Source organism: Diabrotica virgifera, chromosome 9 (assembly GCF_917563875.1).
Source record: "Diabrotica virgifera virgifera chromosome 9, PGI_DIABVI_V3a".
Lineage (NCBI taxonomy): Eukaryota > Metazoa > Arthropoda > Insecta > Coleoptera > Chrysomelidae > Diabrotica > Diabrotica virgifera.
In genome coordinates this window covers 63222611-63243030 of record NC_065451.1, presented here as the reverse complement: position 1 = coordinate 63243030, position 20420 = coordinate 63222611, and the positions used below count along the sequence as shown (strand labels likewise).

The 20420-nt window shown below is 33.4% G+C and overlaps 1 protein-coding gene across 13 annotated transcripts in view; it reads left to right on the top strand.

Annotated features, from left to right (window-relative positions):
- The window catches only part of LOC114325175 (protein daughterless), a 551617-nt gene that overhangs the window by 464497 nt on the left and 66700 nt on the right, over positions 1 to 20420 (top strand). For 12 of the 13 annotated variants that reach the window (XM_028273154.2, XM_028273153.2, XM_028273163.2 and 9 more), the window contains 2 exons: positions 6806 to 6874; positions 11086 to 11269. In XM_028273154.2, coding sequence (XP_028128955.1) covers positions 6806 to 6874; positions 11086 to 11269 — 253 coding nt within the window. The remainder of the gene's footprint in view (positions 1 to 6805; positions 6875 to 11085; positions 11270 to 20420) is intronic. The other variant, XM_028273157.2, reaches the window with a different exon arrangement.

Below are 20420 nucleotides of genomic sequence, written 5' to 3'. Positions count from 1 at the left end.
TGAAGAAAGATATTATGATATATTATAAGAATTAAAGGAACTACAGCCCATTCCTCAACACAAATAATAGCATATGCAAAAGACATACTTCTTATGGGAAAAAACAAGGATAGAACAGTAACAATCTGTAACAAAAAAGAAGAACTTCTGTTGGAGTGTAAGTAAAGAGAGTGATAAACTCCAACAGAAGTAAGGAAAAAGAAAGAGAACTAGTGGAACATAAATGTAGAGAGGGTGAGGTAATAAAAATCTACTAAGAAAAAGCTGAAGTCATAAAAATACTACTTGTGCAGTAGTATTATGTAGCGGGAAATAATGATAAGATGATGAACTTGAGGAAAGGGAAATTAAAAGGGATAGAAGTGGAAGTATGAAGAGACAGAGGCAAACTGAATAGAGTTGGCTAGCAAGAGATGCAAGAGAACAACTTGACACTCAAGGATGGATACGGCTCGTTTGCATGCCTGTCGAAGAACAGTAGCTCAAAGTAGATGCTGATGACTAGGAAGGGTATATACTAACATAAGAATAATGTACTGAAAATGTATAAAGATGAATAAGTGCTAACGAAGAACCAATTAAATAAAACTAACAAATCATGGGCGCCAGGAAATGATCTTCGATCACTTTCCCAGGCATCTTACACTGCTGTCAAATATTAAATATATTAAATCAGTAAACATGAACATAAAGGAATAATAAAAATAAATGATATACAAAATAAATAAATATTTATTAAAAATAACTACCTAGATTTTTGACAATCTTTGAGTTAAACAATGCATGTAATGTGACTCTAACATGACAAAAGTTATCGTTAAACATGATATATCATATAACAACAGTCCTGTTATATGTATGTACAAAACTTAAATACCTCTTACATATACATAAGGTACAACTCACATGAGACTTCTACCAAATGGTTATAGTACGCTTACTACGTACCACTAAATTGAAACCGACAAAGATGAAAATAATATAAATAAATAGGCATAAGCCTGACTAAGAGAAACTACAATGATGAATTAAGCAAAATTAATGACTAAAAGTTATAGAAATGAAGTTAGGATACATCCCGAAACGACGAATTAACCGAACGAATGGAATAAAGTGAATAAACAATAAATTATTTGGGAAACAAGCAAGTAATATTACAAAATAAGTATCAAACCAATAATAAAGTATAAAACCCTAATTTTCTAGGCCTGATTACCTTGTGCACACAAGTAACTTACCATAGACACAATAGTTTGGGAACCTAATACATTAATATACAAATATCTGAAAAAGTAATTAATAAATACAGTGCATTAAACCAAATGTCTGAAATATAAAACCAATAGTTACTCAAACCACAACACTAAATGTTCCCAAAACAAACCCAAACGACTCCTAAAGGTTGCTGCTGCCTCCTCGAAAATGAGCACTAGGATGGTGCCAAATCATGCCTCCTGTAGGCCCAAGTGTCCAGACGAAAATGGAGCTGAAACACTTCAAAAACTTGTTCCCAATGACATACTCCCAGTGACTTATGGTTGGAGATTGGCCTTTCGGTGTTTCGAGGTGTTTTTTTGTTTTCACATGGATGGCTAAAAACACAAAATTCCCATTTACTTCAATTTCTTATGTGTACGACCAATGAAAGAAAGAAAGAAGAAAAACTAGGAAAGTGTTTTTTTTGGATAGATAGTAATGTAAAAAAAAACACACACAAACAGAGACCTCTACTTACTGAACTACTTTACCTTGACAAAGTTTATGTGAGAGTTCTCATTACAGACATGTGGATTTAGGATTTAAATACAGAATAAATATGATTTCTTTAAAATAGTATAACTTTAGTATAACCAAAAAAATTAAAACTCTTAGAATTTTCTCTGAATGAATATTATCTATAGATATGGGAATAATTAAAAGATATTACTTATAGATAGTAGAATAATTAAAAGAACAATTCACTGAATAAATTTACACATCACACACATCAGAAAGATTATATATTATGTCACCTTGAAACAGAGTGACAACAGGTTTATGTTATAAAAACTATTAATATAAAAAACAGATATTGCTATTTACTGTGTGATACGATGATGTTATGCTGAAAACCCCATTGGATTAATTCCTTCTTTCTTCCCAAACACTCCTAGATAAGTTTGGTGATCCATAATTCGAAATTCAGAATTATGGATCGAGGTCTAACCTCTAAATTTGATTTCACACGCCATCCATACTAGTCGAATCTCCAACCAAAAGTGAAAGCTCCCGTTCTTTACGTCTGTCACAAGGACGACCTCAGAACACGAAGTAATATCCACCGCTACCAACCCACGAAACTAACAGGTAGTTTTTAGTGTGTTGAGGTATGGTGTCATAAAATAAATATTTTTAAGATATAAAAGAAAATAATAGTTGTAAATGGGAATTACGAGCAAATTAGAGAAATTTAATTAAGCGATCAAGAGAAAATAATTATAAAAATAATTTTAACTAATTTTCTAATTTTAGTTAATTTCGTACGTGAACCGTTACAAATCCTTTCAAATGAATCACGGAAAAGAGGTCTAGAAATTAACAAAGGAAAAACAAAATTCTAGATCTTATCTATTAACAAAACCAGAGAAATCAAGATAGAAAACTATGATTTTGAAAGAGTTCAACAATTTAAATATTTGGGAGTAATTGTGAATGGCAAAAATATGAGAAGTCAAAAAGTAACGGAGCGAATACTTGCAGACAACAAAACATACTGGAGATACCTGAGGGTAATGAAGGACAAGAATTTATCCAAAAATACAAAACTGCAAATATGCAGAGATGCAGACCAGTAGATACTTACATAATGCAGCTGAGACAATGTGCCTCGCAGATAAAGATGAAGAAAAATTGAAAAATATTGGAAAGGAAAATCCGCAGAAGAATAATAATTATGAACCCAACTAAGAATGGAAAACGGGGAAATGAGAAGAAAAATCAACCATGAAATAAGAGACATAATCAAGGAAGAAGATATAGTTAGATTTATTGAAGCGCAGAGACTGCGATGACTGGGACACATAGAGAGAAGGAAAACGACCTACTGATTAAGCAGATCACCAGGTGGAAGGTAGAATGAAAGACCAAGGAGAAGACCTAGTGAGATATGGGAGGAGCAGGTCATGAGATATATCAAAATCCTGAAAGTGAGAAACTGGAGCTACCTGTGCTTATCAGTGGCGGCTCGTGGCTTTAGGGACAGGGTCGGCAAGGTTTTGTCTCCTCAGATAGGTATGCCATCTAATAAAAAGGTTCCAATTTCATAGAAGATTTTTGGTTTTTGTTTTTTTTTAAATTTTTTTTAAATTTTTTCTTTGTTTTTTTTTGTAAACCTGTTTATAAATTAACTCTAGTCTATGTTGTTTCGAAGTAGCAAAATGGGTTATAACGTCATTGTAAAATTTATTATTGTTTTGGAGAGGTTTTAAAAGTTTTTTTCTATTGACATTTGAGACAAGTTTGACATTCTCTCTTGTTTCATGGTGTTTCGACAATACGTTTTGACTCTTTTGACACAAGAGAAATCCCGTTCATTTGAGGCAGAATTTGCCCACATTTGAGCACAATAATTTATTCAATTCGGGAACAGTTTGTTATACCTAATGAATTGCAGTATATAAAATTTTGTAACATATTTTGTAACTTATCCCACCTTCCGAAAATATTTAGATCAGCGTATAACACTGTTAATCCATTTCCTTATTTTATTTGATTAAATAATGATGGATATTTTTTAATGAACTTGTCTAATAGATATTTTGAAAATTCTTTGGAAATAATAATTGAGTTATCCTTCCACTCAAAAAGGTCCGGAACATTGTTTAAATAATCAAAATGTCAAAAAATGAAGAAAAACTTCGATTTTTTTCTTCGTTTTTTGATTTTAACTTTCAAAGTATTCACTTCTGAGAAAACTTACACTGACATAAAAGTTGGGTAATTAAATTTCCTACAATATAGGATTGGTTAAAAATTTTAAAAAGTGTCACCCTTGTTGCAAAACAGCAATAATTGCGAAAAAACATAAAAAATAAGTCTAACAATAAAACACTGAAAACGTTTGTTTTCTATACTTCCACAAAATTTATTACAACTATGTGACTACAGCTGTTTCGGCAGAATGCCTTTCTCAAGTGACTTAGTTTACAATGGTTTGCCTATTTAAAGTCTTTAACTGAAGAGGTTGAGAAGTGGGGAGCTGTTTGTATCTAGTTGGTCATTCAGAATTATATCTGTATTTTTCAATTTATTAATTTCCATCGATTCTAATAAAGATAGCTTAAGGCCTTTATTTTGAATATGCAGAATTTGAAACTGTTCATTAAAAGAATGATTATAATCTAGAAGGGTGGTCTAGAAGGTAAGCAAATATATTAAGAACAATAAGAGCCGAAAGAGAAAACAACTACAGAGTGGTGTTTACAAACTAACTTGTGGTGACTGTCCGACAACTTACATTGGTCAAACTGGCAGAACTTTTGACAAACGGATAGCATAACACAAAAGAGCGTTCAACAATAGAAAAACAGACACTTCTACATACGCACTTCACCTTCTAGATCATAATCATTCTTTTAATGAACAGTTTCAAATTCTGCATATTCAAAATAAAGGCCTTAAGCTATCTTTATTAGAATCGATGGAAATTAATATATTGAAAAATACAGATATAATTCTGAATGACCAACTCGAGACAAACAGCTCCCCACTCCTCAACCTCTTCAGTTAAAGACTTTAAATAGGCAAACCATTGTAAACTAAGTCACTTGAGAAAGGCATTCTGCCGAAACAGCTGTAGTCACATAGTTGTAATAAATTTTGTGGAAGTACATATAGAAAACAAACGTTTTCAGTGTTTTATTGTTAGATAAAATGAACTTCCATCAAGTAACGGTCGAATCCATCAATTATAAAAAATAAGTATTCGCATTTTACGTTTTTCAACCATTTATGCTACACTTACGACCTTCATATTTTAACCAGAAAACCTTTATGATATAATAAAACAATACTATAAAGTTCATTAAGATCGATTCAATACATTTTGCAACATAAATTTTGCAATCTAGCTTTTGCAAAAAAAATTAATTTTTTCAAAATGTTGCAGTACTGACAATAAAGCAGATAGCAAGTTGAATTTTTTTTACATATAGAAGAAAGGTACAGTATTCTTCTATACGTAAAAATAAATTCAACTTGATGTCTGCTTTATTTTCAGTTCTGCAACATTTTGAAAAAATGAATTTTTTTGCGAAAGCTGGATTGCAAAATTTATCTTGCAAAATCTATTGAACCGATCTTAATGAAATTCACAGTATTGTTTTATTATATGATATAGTTTTTCTGGGTAAAATTATGAAGCTCCTAAGTCTAGCATAAACGGTTGAAAAACGTAAAATACGAATACTTGTTTTTTATGATTTTTCACATTTATTGCTATTTTGCAACAAGGGTGACAATTTTTAAAACTTTTAGCTAATCCTATATTGTAGGAAATTTAATTACGCAACTTTTATGTCAGTGCAACTTTTCTCGAAAATTAATACTTAAGTTATAATCAAAAAAAAATCGAATTTTTCCTTAATTTTTTGACATTTTGATTATTTAAACAATGTTCCGGACCTTTTTGAGTGGGAGGATAACGCAAATATTATTATATGAGTTATTTTCAAGCAATTTCTGCAAACAAATATGAGTCACCTCTCAACGTCCAAATTAATGTTACTAATATTTTTACAGATGAACCTTGGTCTATAAGTACTTGTCTTTTTGCCGTTTGCAGATCACCGCTGCGCTCGGCAGATTGTTTTTCTGCCGTATTTGTCATTCAAATAAATACGGGGAATGTATAATTGGTTGCCTATCGGCTAATAATCCATACCGTCTTATTACAAGCAAACGGTCAATCTGGGTACGGCTTGCCGAAGCAGGCCTTGAATTCACACAATCGCAGTCGGGTGTATGGCTGGCTAGGATCATTCATTTGAAAAGTCTTACGCACAGCGCACAGGCATCATTTAACTTATCGGATCGATCGAATTCTTTTAAAAACAATGAATAAAATTTAGTCTGTACTATCTCACAGATATTGTTTTTATTTCACAGAAACGAATATCATCAACTCTGATTAACTTATATATTTAAAAAAATCTATAATGTGTCCATAAATGTGTGGGTCGGCACTGCCGACCCTGCCGACCCTGACCAGCCGTCACTGGCTTATATTGAAATCAGTGGAAGAAAATTGTAAGGAAAGCCAAGTGATACAACAAACTTTGACAATGCTCAAGAAGAATACGGAGTGATTTACCGCAATCAGTGCATCATAGAGAAGTAAGGGTAAACATTCTATCAGGAATGAAAGGCTTGGATGATGATGATTATGTGTTTTACACATACAGAACTCACCAAATCAAAACAGATGAGGAAGGATCTCTGCAAAAAAGTCCTTAACAACCTGGAAAAAGAAGTTGGCAAAACAATGATCGAGAGAAACCAAGTAGGCCCAAACTGCGTAATTATAAAGAACTGTGCATAAAGTCGATGGTACACGTTTTCAGGCTATATTATGTGGCTGTATGACTTGGTAGATGCATTCAAAATATGTAAAAAAAGCTGTTATCAGATCAAACCAGTTGTATTTTATTGTCATTTTTATTAGGCAACCTACATTTTTGCCAACTCACAAATTTCCCTAATGTTTATTATTTTAGTTTTTGTTTTTATTTTTGCATGACGTTATTTTATGTTTTTTTGTGTGATGAAGGCTCCTGCACCTGAAGCACAGCGTCTCGATGATGCTATCGGCTTTCTTAGAGATCATTCCGAAGCGACGGTAAGTCTTTTATTTTTAATTTTTCATTGCTTTTTTTAACTTTTTTGCAATGGAATTGAATGTATCTAGGTGTTTTCTTATAAAATTACGATAAAAGGGCATGTGCAAATATGTATCCGCTGTGTAGTTTTATTTTTTTCTGAAAAGCAGTTGGAATACGACTGTAATTTCTAAGAGCAAAAGAAGTAGAAGCTTTTTCTCAGAGAAAAAGTAAAAAGAATCCACTGAAGTGAAAGACATAGTAACATTTATTTAAGCACGAAAACTTAGATGGTTTGTACATATACAAAGAAGAGAAGAAGACGCACTAATTAGGATGATAATAAACTGGGTACCAGTAATAAACAGGAAGACTAAAAATAAGATGGAACGACCAACTACTAGAGCATATATCAAATATGGAAATTGCAAATTAGAGAAAATATTCAAGGCCAGCGAGGAAAAGATAGTAGAGAAAACAAAAAAAAAACATAATAATCGTTGAGACATAGCCTAAAGGATACATGCGGACTGATCCACCGCGTTAAATGGATTAAAAGAGCTCACGGAATAGTGGGAATTTCATCCCAATTCACGGGAATCTCATCCCCTTTAAGAGAGAAGTTTGTTTATTTGACGTAATATCGATAAAGCTGTTTAATCTAACCCTAGAAGAGGTCTTCAAAACTATAAATTGGTCAACATGTGGCATCAAAGTCAACGGCAACCATCATAAGTTAAACCACTTTAGATTCGCTGAAGACATCAGGCAACACAGACAATCCCAGATGTATAACTAAATGGCAATGAGATAGTACTAGTCCAAGAATATTATATCTACCTACACCAAATTCTGAAACTTGTCAAAGAGAACCAAAGTGCGGAAATCATTATGAAACAAGTCTGGCATGGGCAGGAAGTGGAAAACTCACTTGGATACTTAAGAACTGCAAAATTCCTTCCTATCATGGCATTTAGATGTCAAACCTGGTCTTTGATCAAGGCAAATATTAATAAACTAGACACAACAGCAAGGGCAATGTTAGGTGTACCACTGCCTGATAAAAAGAGGAACGAATGGGTAAGATCAAAAACAAAAGTCGAGGATGTCATAACAAAGATGATCAAACTAAATGGAGCTTTGCAGGCAACACTGCTAGATAAAAAGACCAACGTTGGAATGACATAATACAACATTGGAGACCCTACAAAGGTAGACGACCAAATGGAAGACCACGGATGAGATGTGTAGATGTCATTAAAAAATAGCCGAAACAAATTGAAAGTATGTTGCTCAGGCTAGAGATCGATGGTGGGAGTTGGGAGAGACCTATGTCCAACAATATACGATAGAAGTCTAAGAATAAGAAGATATTCTATTAAGAGTCATCGGTCAATATAAATAAAGAGAATCAACTCCCGCCGTAGTTCATCTTACGTGGTATATGCAAGACCATTATCATTGGTGTGTAGGATTATACCACTATAGAACATTTCAAGGATAACATAAGGATAGGGAAGGTATTATACAGTATCTACAAAGATTAATATTACTTAACAGTACTTAGTCTTAGAGGAGTTACAGTTATCAAGGAAACAATTGTGTTAATCTGGACAGATTTATATGTTGTAAGAATTCTTTGGAATGTATTGATAATAAGACTGAGAAGAATAATTAAGACCAAGAAAAATGGTTAAATCGAATAGAAGAACGTCATAAAAGAAGCAAACACATTATAAAATGAAATAAATAGTCCAGGGCGCATCTGTTTTGAGATGGACGTTGAGAGGTGCCTCAAATTTTTTCGCAAAAATTGCTTGAAAATATCTCAAATAATAATATTCGAGTTATCCTCCCACTCAAAATGGTCCGGAACATTGTTTAACTAATCAAAATGTCAAAGTATGAAGGAAAAATTCGATATTTTTATTGGTTTTTTGATTATAACTTTAAAACTATTCATTTCTGAGAAAAGGTATACTGACATAAAAGTTGCATAATTAAATTTCCTACAATACAGAATTGGTTAAAAATTTAAAAAATCGTCACCCTTGCTGCAAAATAGCAATAATTGCGAAAAAACCATACAAAAACAAGTATTCGCATTTTACGTTTTTCAACCATTTATGCTACACTTAGGACCTTCATATTTTACCCAAAAAAACTTTATGATATAGTAAAACAACACTGTAAATTTCATTAAGATCGGTTTAATAGATTTTGCAATCCAGCTTTCGCAAAAAAAATTCATTTTTTTTAAATGTTGCAGGACTGAAAATAAGGCAGATAGCAAGTTGAATTTTTTTTGCTTATTGAAGTGTACTGTACCTTTGATTTGCAATTTGCAAAATTAAAATCGATTAATCACCACGGCGTCAGGAAATTTTTTAAATAAACATTACTTTTTGGTGCTACGCGCAGGACAGCTGTATTCGATTCACACAAGTTGATTTCCACAAAAATTTCTTCCAATCTTTATCTAATACATTATTTTATTACTCTATATTTTGTTGTACTTTAATATTTTAATTCCACAAAAATCAAACTAATTTTATTATTGTTTGTGAAATATTGTTTAAACAATTGCATATGTTTAAAAATAATAAACTTTTATTCTCTAAGTTAAAATATATGAACAAAGAAAGTTTTTGCTAAAAAAGTGTTATTTCAAAGGATAGAGTATGTGTTTTTATTTTGCAATAAACAAATTTATTTATTTATATCGAAATGTAATAAAAATTCAAATGTATCAATCATTATCAAAGGTCATTGGAATGCTCAATTAGAGCAAACTATCCGCTGTCCTGCGCGTAGCACCAATAATTAATGTTTATTTAAAAAAATTCCTGACGCCGTGATAGTTAATCGATTTAAATTTTGCAAATTTTAAATGAAAGGTACAGTACACTTCTAAATGTAAAAAAATTCAACTTGCTATCTGCTTTATTTTTAGTCCTGTGACATTTTGAAAAAATGAATTTTTTTTGCGAAAGCTGGATTGCAAAATTTATTTTGCAAAATCTATTAAACCGATCTTAATGAAATTTACAGTATTGTTTTACTGTATTATATAGTTTTTCTGGGTGAAATATGAATGTCCTAAGTGTAGCATAAATGGTTGAACAACGTAAAATGCGAATACTTGTTTTTGTATGGTTTTTTCGCAATTATTGCTATTTTGCAACAAAAGTGGCTATTTTTTAAATTTCTAAAGAATTCTATATTATAGGAAATTTAATTACGCAACTTTTATGTCAGCACAACTTTTCTCGGAAATGAATACTTTTAAAGTTATAATCAAAAAACTAAGAAATAATCGAATTTTTCCTTCATTGTTTGACATTTTGATTATTTAAACAATGTTCCGGACCTTTTTGAGAGGGAGGATAATTCAAATATTATTATTTGAGGTATTTTCAAGCAATTCCTGCAAAAAAATTTGAGTCACCTCTCAACGTCCAAATGTACTAATATTTTTACAGATGCGCCCTGGTCTAAAAATGCCGAAATGCAATATCGAACAACAGATTAAATCAAACAGCCAACTGTACCCAACATGTACAAATGTAATAGGGGAAAACTGAAGTTGATTAAAAATCAGTTTTTTAGCCGTGAAATTCCTGTGGTTAAAGACATACTCCTACCATCACCATTACTTATTCGCTTAATTGACCTTAATCTCTTACCAATTTTTGGTAAATTGGAGAGTGTGTACATCTCTGTACATCTAAAATCGCTGCTGACTAAAATAAAAACTTCGGCGAAGAAATTAAAAGAAGAGTTCTTGTCAACAAATGCTTATATGACTATTGAAAACACTAATAAGACCATTGTTTCTGAGAACGAAGAAATTCTAAGAAAAATTAATTTGGGGAGCCTGATGTGAAATTTTGTAAAATTTGTTAAGCTAGTACACCTCAGAAGGATAGGACATAATATGATCGGGCGAGAGGAAAACACTACAGTCAAAAAAGTTTTCTATCGAAGAGGACAATGGAGGATCGATCTAAACAATCCTTTGACTCATCATAATGAACTATAACGCTACTGATAGTGATGATGGTATGGCCATAAATAACATAACTTTCAAATTATGCCCCCAGAAAAAAGTGTTATGGTTATAGCGTTATAAATAAATACATAAAATCAATAGAAATTTTGATTACTTGATTATAATAATAAAAACAATATTTCTTGTGGTAATCGATACTAATATCTTATGTTTTTTTAGGGTACCAGGATGGAGGAGAGACTAGACGACGCAATAAATGTCCTTAGGAATCACGCGGAGCCCTTAGGTTTAGTTGGACAAATACCTGCACATCAAATGACACAACTCGGTTACGCCGGCCCTCCTTCCTCAGAACCCCATCTTACTGATAGTATTAAAGTCGAAAGGCCCACATACAACACCAGTAAGTATTTGTTTATGGATTTAGAGTATGTACTAAGCGGCTCACATGGATTCGCTCCCAACCCCTATAAAACCACTTTTATTGTACACGAGTTGGCTCCGAAACTCATACCCGAAAGTTAAGTTATGACCGAAGGGTTAGGTCTTCCTACCTGAACCCGGGAGCGAATCCATGTGCAGCCGTACTAAGATCAGTCCCGGATTAAGAATCTTGAGGCCCCTAGGCACCCAAGCTATTGGTCCCTAGGCCCCCTAATTTTTCTATTCGCATGTGACATTTGTAATCATTAGCGGAAGATATTAAAAGCTTCTGACATACACACAACGCAAAAGTCTAGGGATATTTTTATAAATAGACGTATTTTGTTTATCTGTAATCAACTTAAAAAAAGCAATACAAAATTTGTAGTTTAAATTGTTGTTTTATACGTCAAAAACCATAAATTGCAAAAAAAACAAAAAGTTGGAGCAAAAAAAATATATTGTAAATCACGCATGTTTCACATACCACCATAAAATGTCAAAAATACTAAATATAAACTTAAAATAAAGTATGGCCACCACGTTGGTTTATCACAGCTCTACATCTAGTGTTCATGCTCCGAATCACATTGTTAATGTCTGCTTGAGGTAGTTGTGTCTATTGTTCTCTCAGAAGCTCTTTTAATTTAAACTCATTGTAGATATTGCCCATATGTGTAGTAATTCTTCGTTGGAGCATGTCCCATACATGCTCAATGGGATTCAAGTCCGGTGATTGTGCTGGCCACGGCAATACATCAATACCCTGGTTATCCAACCAGTTTGTTACAATATGCGCAACATGTGGTCGAGCTTTATCATGCATAAAGTAAACATTTCCTCCAACAGCAGCAGCAAACGGGCGCACAACAGGTTCAAGAATAGTGTCCAAATATTGCTGACTTCTGAGAAAGCCACGTGGGAAAATGAGGTCAGTTCTTCCGTCAATCATGATTCCGCCCCATACCATTAATGTACCACCTCTGTATGTATACACTTTTTGAAGATGTCGTTATCGTTCTCCATTTCCTGGTTGTCTCCAAACTCTTGTCCGACGAGAATCTGGATGAAATCCATATCTAGACTCGTCACTAAACAAAACTGTGGCCCAGTCATTGTCAGTCCAATTCTCAAACTCTCGACACCAGGTTAATCTTGCAGCGCGATTGCCGCTAAATAGAGGTGGACATCTCAGTGGTGGCCGACTACGAAGATTGGCTTCATGGAGACGATTCCTGACAGTACTGCGGCTAATTTTTACATTATGTGCAAGCTGTAATTCATTAACCAGCTCGGGTGCAGTGATTGTTGGCTGCTTTCTGGCATTTAAAATTAAATATCGGTTTTGAGCGACGGTGGTAGAGCGATCAAGTCCTGGATGTTGCTCGGCTGGACTCCCAGTGTCTCTAAACCGACGCCACAAACGACTTACGACGCTTTGGGAGATACCCAGCTGGTCACCAACTTGAGTTTGTCGCATACCAGCTTGAAGGAGGCCCACGGCTCTATTCATCTCGTCCAACGTTAAATGTTGCCGTTGCATGGTAAAAAGACAATAACTTTAACCATTGCTTTAACTCACCTCTTTAAATTTCTCATTTATCTATAACCGGGCTATACAAGCAAATTTATATGGTTATGAAATTTCTGTCATTGGTATTGTCAAATTATTAAAATATCCTTAGACTTTTGCGTTGTGTGTATTTGCAAATGTCGATTCGAGTTTGTTCTCAGAAATAAGCCAAAATGACTGCGAAGCAGGAATACATTGTTTTCCCTTCTAGGTCTGGATCCCGCGTATGAAAAAAAAGTTGATTAATAGCAAGCTGAAAATTTGTTAATAGGTTAAGGGTGTCTAGTAGGACAAACTTTGGTATATGGGATCACTGGAACAGGGGAAGTTTTAATTGTGGAAAAGGGTAAAAATTTGGAACGGTGAGACCACGAAAACGGCACATGTATTTTGTCCGACAGAACAGACTTAAACTCTCCGAACAGAGATTAAACTCTCATTCAAAAATCAGACTGCTATTTATCACCAAATGGGCGTTTTAATGAGTGGAACATGTAGAATATGTCAAATGACAGGAATTATGACAGGTGATAAATAGCAGTCTGATTTTTGCATGAGAGTTTAACCTCTGTTCGGAGAGTTTAAGTCTGTTCTGTCGGACAAAATAAATGTGCCGTTTTCGTGGTCTGACCGTTCCAAATTTTTAACCTGTTCCACAAATAAAACTGCTCCTGTTCCAGTGTTCACATATATCAAAGTGTATCCGACTAGACACCCTTAAGCTATTAACAAATTTTCAGCTTGCTATTAATCAACTTTTTTTTTCATATGCGGGATCCAGACCTATTCAAGTCTGAAGCTGGGCTATAAAATATTTGAACTGTATTAGTTTATCTTCAATTTCAGGTTCAATATCATCAGGATTGTTTTCATGTAGTTTTAAAGCATAACCCTTTAATTGAGTATCACTCAGTTTTGGAAACACACAAAAACACCAAATAGTGAGTTGACTGACTCGTGCGCTGTCAATCGACGACTCTGGTCAGTAATTAGCTTATCGAAAAATGGTAGATACGTTTCAACTTGTAACTTTTCTTCACCCTCTAGAAAAACTTCATTGGAAATAGTATCATCAAAATGAAGTTTTCTTGTTCGCTTTCGTTTACTCTCGTCGAAATATTCAGAGTATGTACTTATTGTAGAGCGCAGGTCTGCTTGTAATAAGCAAAATAATCTCTTTGGGATTTCAAGAACTCCAAATGCGAATTTAGAAGCTGAACTGCAGTTTGGGGGTCAAGCTCTTCTCTCTTTAATGATTTACTGAGAACGTTGCCCAAAACTCGTTCATTATGAATGTTTCTTTTTTTGATATTTCTTTCAACAAACACTTATCATGAACTGTTTCAGCTTTCTGATTAGTATCTTCAGCAAGAGTATGAAGAGCAGATTTGAAAGCACTCTAACCTTTAGACAAAGCTCTAGTTGCATCATTCCTTGCACTTCATCAAGTACTGCCTGTTCCAATAATAGACTAAGAGCCGCTATAGGTGAAATTTCTTTTCTTACATCATTTTAGGCACGACGGGACCCTATAACTTATATAGTAGAACCTAAAAGAAAAGGTTTGAACACTGTGCCGTCACTTTTCAGTGGCACATGCGTCGACAGTGGCGCATCAAACTTTCCACTTATGGACGGGACACATAAATTAAAAAATACCTTCCCTCACTACCAGGATTCAATTTTTTTCATTTATTTAAGTTCTATGTGATTGAGACATAAGATTCATCGTAATTTTAAACCACCACCCCCTTCCCCCTGCCCCCACCATCAAAAACTTTATTTTTCGATTTTTTTTTTTGTGGGATGCAATCAATTTTAAAACTTCAAAAAATTCACACGCATAGCTAAGGCTTTTATAAAACACGTCTATTTTTTATAGACCTGTGGTTATGTTTACATAACCTCAAAAAAATTAAAAAATTTTTTTTTTTGAAAAAAATTATCCTTTTTTTGGGGATAGCTACAGATCTAATTTTTTCTTAGTCTTGTGTATTTTATCAAACACTATATTTTTAAATTTTTTCAGATTTTTCTGTAACGCTGGTCACCTTCAAAAATCCAAAAAACTGTTTTTTAAGGGGGTTTTGGGGGGTTTGAACGTGTTTCTCCCATTTAAATATTCTAAAGGACTCACTTACTTCAAGTTACATATATCCTATAAAATCGAAATTGATTTGATATATTATGAAGTCTATAAAATAAGGAAAATCCCCCAAAACCCCCCAAAAAGCAGTTTTTCAGATTCTTGAAGGTGGCGAGCATTACGGAAAAATCTAAAAAAATTAGAAATATAGTGTTTGATAAAACACACAAGATTAAGAAAAAATTATACCTGCAGCTATTCCCCAAAAAAAGTTATCCGCTTTTTTCAAAAAAATTTTTTTTTTTAATTTTTTGAGGTTATGTACACTCTACCTACGGGTCTGTAAAAAATAGATATGTTTTATAAAAGCCTCAACTATGCGTGTGAATTTTTTGAAGTCTTAAAATTGATTGCATCCCAGCAAAAAAAAAATAAAAACGAAAAATGAAGTTTTTGATGGTGGGGGCAGGGGGAAGGGGGTGGTGGGTTAAAATTACGCTGAATGTTATGTGTTAATCACATAGAACTTATAAAAATAAAAAAAATTGAATTCTGTTATTAAGGGAGGGTACCTTTAAATTTATTTATCCCGTCCATAAGTGGAAAGTTTGATGCGCCACTGTCGACGCATGTGCCACTGAAAAGTGACGGCACAGTGTTCAAACGTTTTCTTTTAGGTTCTACTATTTAAGTTATAGGGTCCCATCGTGCCTAAAATGATAAAGAAATTTCACCTATAGCGGCTCTTAGTCTATAAGGACTAGATCGTGGCGAATGGGATCACTTAGTGGAGTTTCATTTAAGAATTTGATCATAACTTCCCAACGGTGGGTAGAGGCTGCAAAAAATATGTACACGGACTGAAAAAACCCAAAATACGATATTACTCCAACTCAACTTTTCGCAACACTGTGCGGCACAAGGATTGTAAATTGCAAGTTTGTTAATCTTAGACAAATGAGCCTGGAGACCATCGTATTTGCCTGATATGTTTGCTGCATTGTCGTATAATTTGCCCTCATGTCGTTTACATAAATGCCACAATCGTTTAAAAAGGTTAAAACAGCAGAAGAACGGTCATTCTTTTCCAAAGAACAAAACCAAACTAAGAAGAAATAAGAGACTAAATGATAAATTCTGCGGGAAACTAGAGAGGCTGGCAAGGATAGTGGCGGAGAGGGTAGAGAGGGGGCCCTGACTCATTTGTTTCTCTTGCTCTTAGTATTTTTCTAAGAAACGGTGTAGTCTCACAGGCAGTACTGTTCCTTCTACCAAACGACATTCATCAGCGATTTATTCTCACAATATAGGCTTTCTATGTGAACAAAAGTTTGCAGTTTTATAATATAAATACTACATAAACGTAGTTTTATAGATCCACCGTCGATGTTATGGTATTGCGCGATATTTGAATTTTTTGACAAATTACAATTTTTCTTTAATTCAGATTATTATTTTTTCAGTTTGGGCCCTACGAGGTCCCCTTTGGGGCCGAGACCGCTAGGCAACTGCCTACTTTGCCTAATGGTTAATCCGGCACCGACTAAGATGACTTATTTATATCTTACCTCCACCTTTTGATCATTTTTTGACCACAGTCACAGTTTACAGAATCTTGGTCTATTTTCCCACATTTTGCCATGTTTGATTTTACTGGTACGACTTCCGTTCTTACCCTATTTATAGTTTTCCACGTTTTAAATTCTAGAGATTCACCGGTTCATTGAACCTGGAGAAGAGGAAAATATTCGGGCGGTTCATCCTGCACTGTTCCAAGAAAGTTTTTCCTGAATTTTAGTCGCTTTCATGATGTTCAAGCTGTGTATAAACATGTAGCTCGTACGCGATTTTTTTAATTTTGTCTATGTGCTCTACTACATTTCTGCGTGTTGAAGGATATTCAAAACTCTCTGCTTTATACAGTGAGCACGTAAAGGTTGAAATAAATTCATTATTTCGTAAATCGGTGACTTTAAGGAGAAATATCGAAACAGTTCGATTTTTATTTTTGAAGTATGATTTTTTGGCATACCTATTTCATACTAGTGGTACCTCATTTGAAAGGTTACTCAATTCTCTATTCAGTAATATAAACGTTAACATAATTATTGAAGTTATACTTCTTTCGGCACGAGGGTGAATTTTTACATTCCCTGGCGCATGCGCACACCGGTAGTATATTAGTCAATAATTATCGTTATATATGACAGTATATTTAGTCGCTCAAATGTTATACGGGATCATATTGGGTATTAAAATCATCTGTCAATTGTTGGAGATTATGAATCAACAAATGTTGTGTATATTAGTTTTTATTGTTGTGATGGCAGAGAAAAAGGCAAGTTTATAATTGTAGTGACTTTTTAAATAATTTTTAAATAGTTTTTAAAAGCGACAGGTACGTAATAATTGTAAATGTTTCAGTATCCTAATAAAAATTACATAGGTACCTACCTATTTGGAAAATTTAAAATGAACCTATCAAAATAGCATGTAATGCTTTGATTTACATAATTTGATTACCATCAAAATTTCCGTCAATATTCACCTAATATATTGTTTTCTTACTCTATGTTTTGTTGTATTTTAATATTTCAATATTTCAATATTCTACAAAAATCAAAATAATTTGGTTAAATTCAGAACCGTGCAGATGTCTTCGTGGGTAGAAGTGTAAGATGAATGAATTCCAATACTAACTGAGCAAACATAAGCGGGTTTGAACCCCAATAGAAACTTTTATTTTTTTGTTTTTTTATACATTTTATGATTGTAAGTAAATTTATTATATAATTTTTTTTTCAGAAAATACGTATTTTTAAAATTTTTTCCGACAATTATTGTTCAGAAATCATCTGTGGCATTGTTCAATGTGTTTTTGTGTCTTTTATTTTTTTAATTTTTGGCACCGTTTTAATAAAATTTTTTGAAAAGTAGTAAGTATTAAAATTAGTTTAATATTTAAATATAATTAAACTGTTTAAAGTATATTAATTTCGTTGAAATCATATAATAGAAGTATAACTTCTTACGTGCGTACAAAGTACACACACATTCTTTTTTATACAAGGTGCTCTAAAAATTTTTTTAATTAAAGTGATTGAAACAAAAAGAAGAATGTATGTAATTTATTTAATTCGAAATACATTTTACTGTTGTCAGAAAACAGGAAAAAATGTTTATTTGACAAATAAATATTGTTCTTCGCTTAAATTCAACATTATAGCTGCCACCCACTAGTATGGTATAGTTAGACCCAAACCCAGACATCCAAAGTGAAAGTTATCCTCCAACACCAAATTGTTCTACATGGTCCATATAATGCTCAGAAAAAAGTCACACCATTTTGAGCGTCGGGTTTGGGGGGAGAGGGGGGAGAAATCTGTAAATTCGTAGTTTTTTACGTTTTTCGTCAATATTTCTAAAACTATGCGATTTAGCATGAACAACCCTGTATACAAAATTGTTCTACATTAAATTTGAAATAAAAAAGGCCCTATGCATAACCCTTCTAAAATGAACGGTTCCAAAGTTACGGAGGTAGTATAATATAATTGGTCCAAAAAAAGGCCTAACCCAGACATCCAAAGTAAAAGTTTTCCTTTAACACCAAATTGTTCTATATGGTCCACATATTGTTTAGTAAAAAGTTACACCATTTTGAGCGTCCGGTTTGGGGGGAAGATGGGGGAGAAGTCGGTAAATTAGTAGTTTCTTTACGTTTTTCGTCAATATTTCTAAAACTATGCTTTAGCGTAAAGAATGTTCTACAGAAAAATGCTCTACATAAAATTTAAAACAAAAAAGGTTGTATACATAATTGTTAAAAAATCAACGGTTCCAGAGTTACGGAGGGTGAAATGTGCAGGTTTTCGATACTTTTTATATATACCGATTTCTCCCCTCTCTCCCCCCCAAACCCGACGCTCAAAATGGTGTGACTTTTTTCTGAACATTATGTGGACCATATAGAACAATTTGGTGTTGAAGGATAACTTTCACTTTGGATGTCTGGGTTTTTGGTACAGTTATACTATACATTGCCCAAAAAATATAAAAATATCGAAAACCTCGACTTTTCACCCTCCGTAACTCTGGAACCGTTGATGTTATAACAATTATGTATACAAGATTTTTTGTTTTAAATTTCATGTAGAACATTTTTGTATATAACATTGTTTACGCTAAAGCATAGTTTTCGAAATATTGACGGAAAACGTAAAAAAACTACTAATTTACCGACTTCTCTCCCATCTGCCACCCAAACCGGACGCTCAAAATGGTGTAACTTTTTACTGAACAATATGTGGACCATACAGAACAATTTGGTGTTGGAGGAAAACTTTTACTTTGGATGTTTGGGTTAGGCCTTTTTTTGGACCAGTTATACTATACTACCTCCATGACTTTGGATCCATGCATTTTAGAAATATTATGCATAGGGCCTTTTTTATTTCAAATTTAATGTAGAACAATTTTGTATAGAAGGTTGTTCATGCTAAACCGCATAGTTTTAGAAATATTGACGAAAAACGTAAAAAACTACGAATTTACCGATTTCTCCCCCCTCTCCCCCCCAAACCCGACGCTCAAAATGGTGTGACTTTTTTCTGGACATTGTGTGGACCATATAGAACAATTTGGTGTTGAAGGATAACTTTCACTTTGGATGTCTGGGTTATGCCATCTTTTGGATCAACTATACTATACTACACCTGCCTCTTGGCAGTTTAAACCTTTAATTTAAGCGAAAAGCAATATTTATTTTTAAAATAAACATGTTTTCTGTTTTCTGGCAACAGTAAAATCTATTTTCAGTTAAATAAATTACATACATTCTTCTTTTTGTGTCAATTTTTGTGCCAAAAGTAGTAGTAGCCACTGTAACCAATATGATGAACTTCTGTTGGAATAAAAGTTGGTTGAAATATATAAACTCCAACAGAAGTAGGAAAAGATAGGGAAAGCAAGTGTATTAGAATGAAGGGGCTTCTACGTTGGGAAGCAGATGTAACAAAATACTACCTTTGCAGTAGTACTTGTATGAGAATGTGAATTGAAAGAGTCAGAGGATGAACTATTGGCAGAATCAGAAGTAGATGGATGAAACTGAATGTAGTTAGGCTAGCAGGGTATAGAAGAGAATGAGCACTTGATACTCAAGGATGGTTTCGGCCAATTTTCACGCCGTCAAAGACAGTAAATCTGCAGAATATAGATGATGGCTATAAGGAGAACATCAAGATGAACAAAGGCTAGAAAATATAGAAGAATAACAATAAATCGTGGGCGCCAGTAGAGCGGAGACGATTGCTCTACCAGGTATCATATACTGCTGCACTTGTACTAATTGGTTGCTATGAGAATATATTTAGTAAATATAGTAAAATATGACAACAACTAGGTAACAAAAGAAATATTATACAACCCAATCAATAGTATATTTAACTTTTATCTATATGTACAATAAAT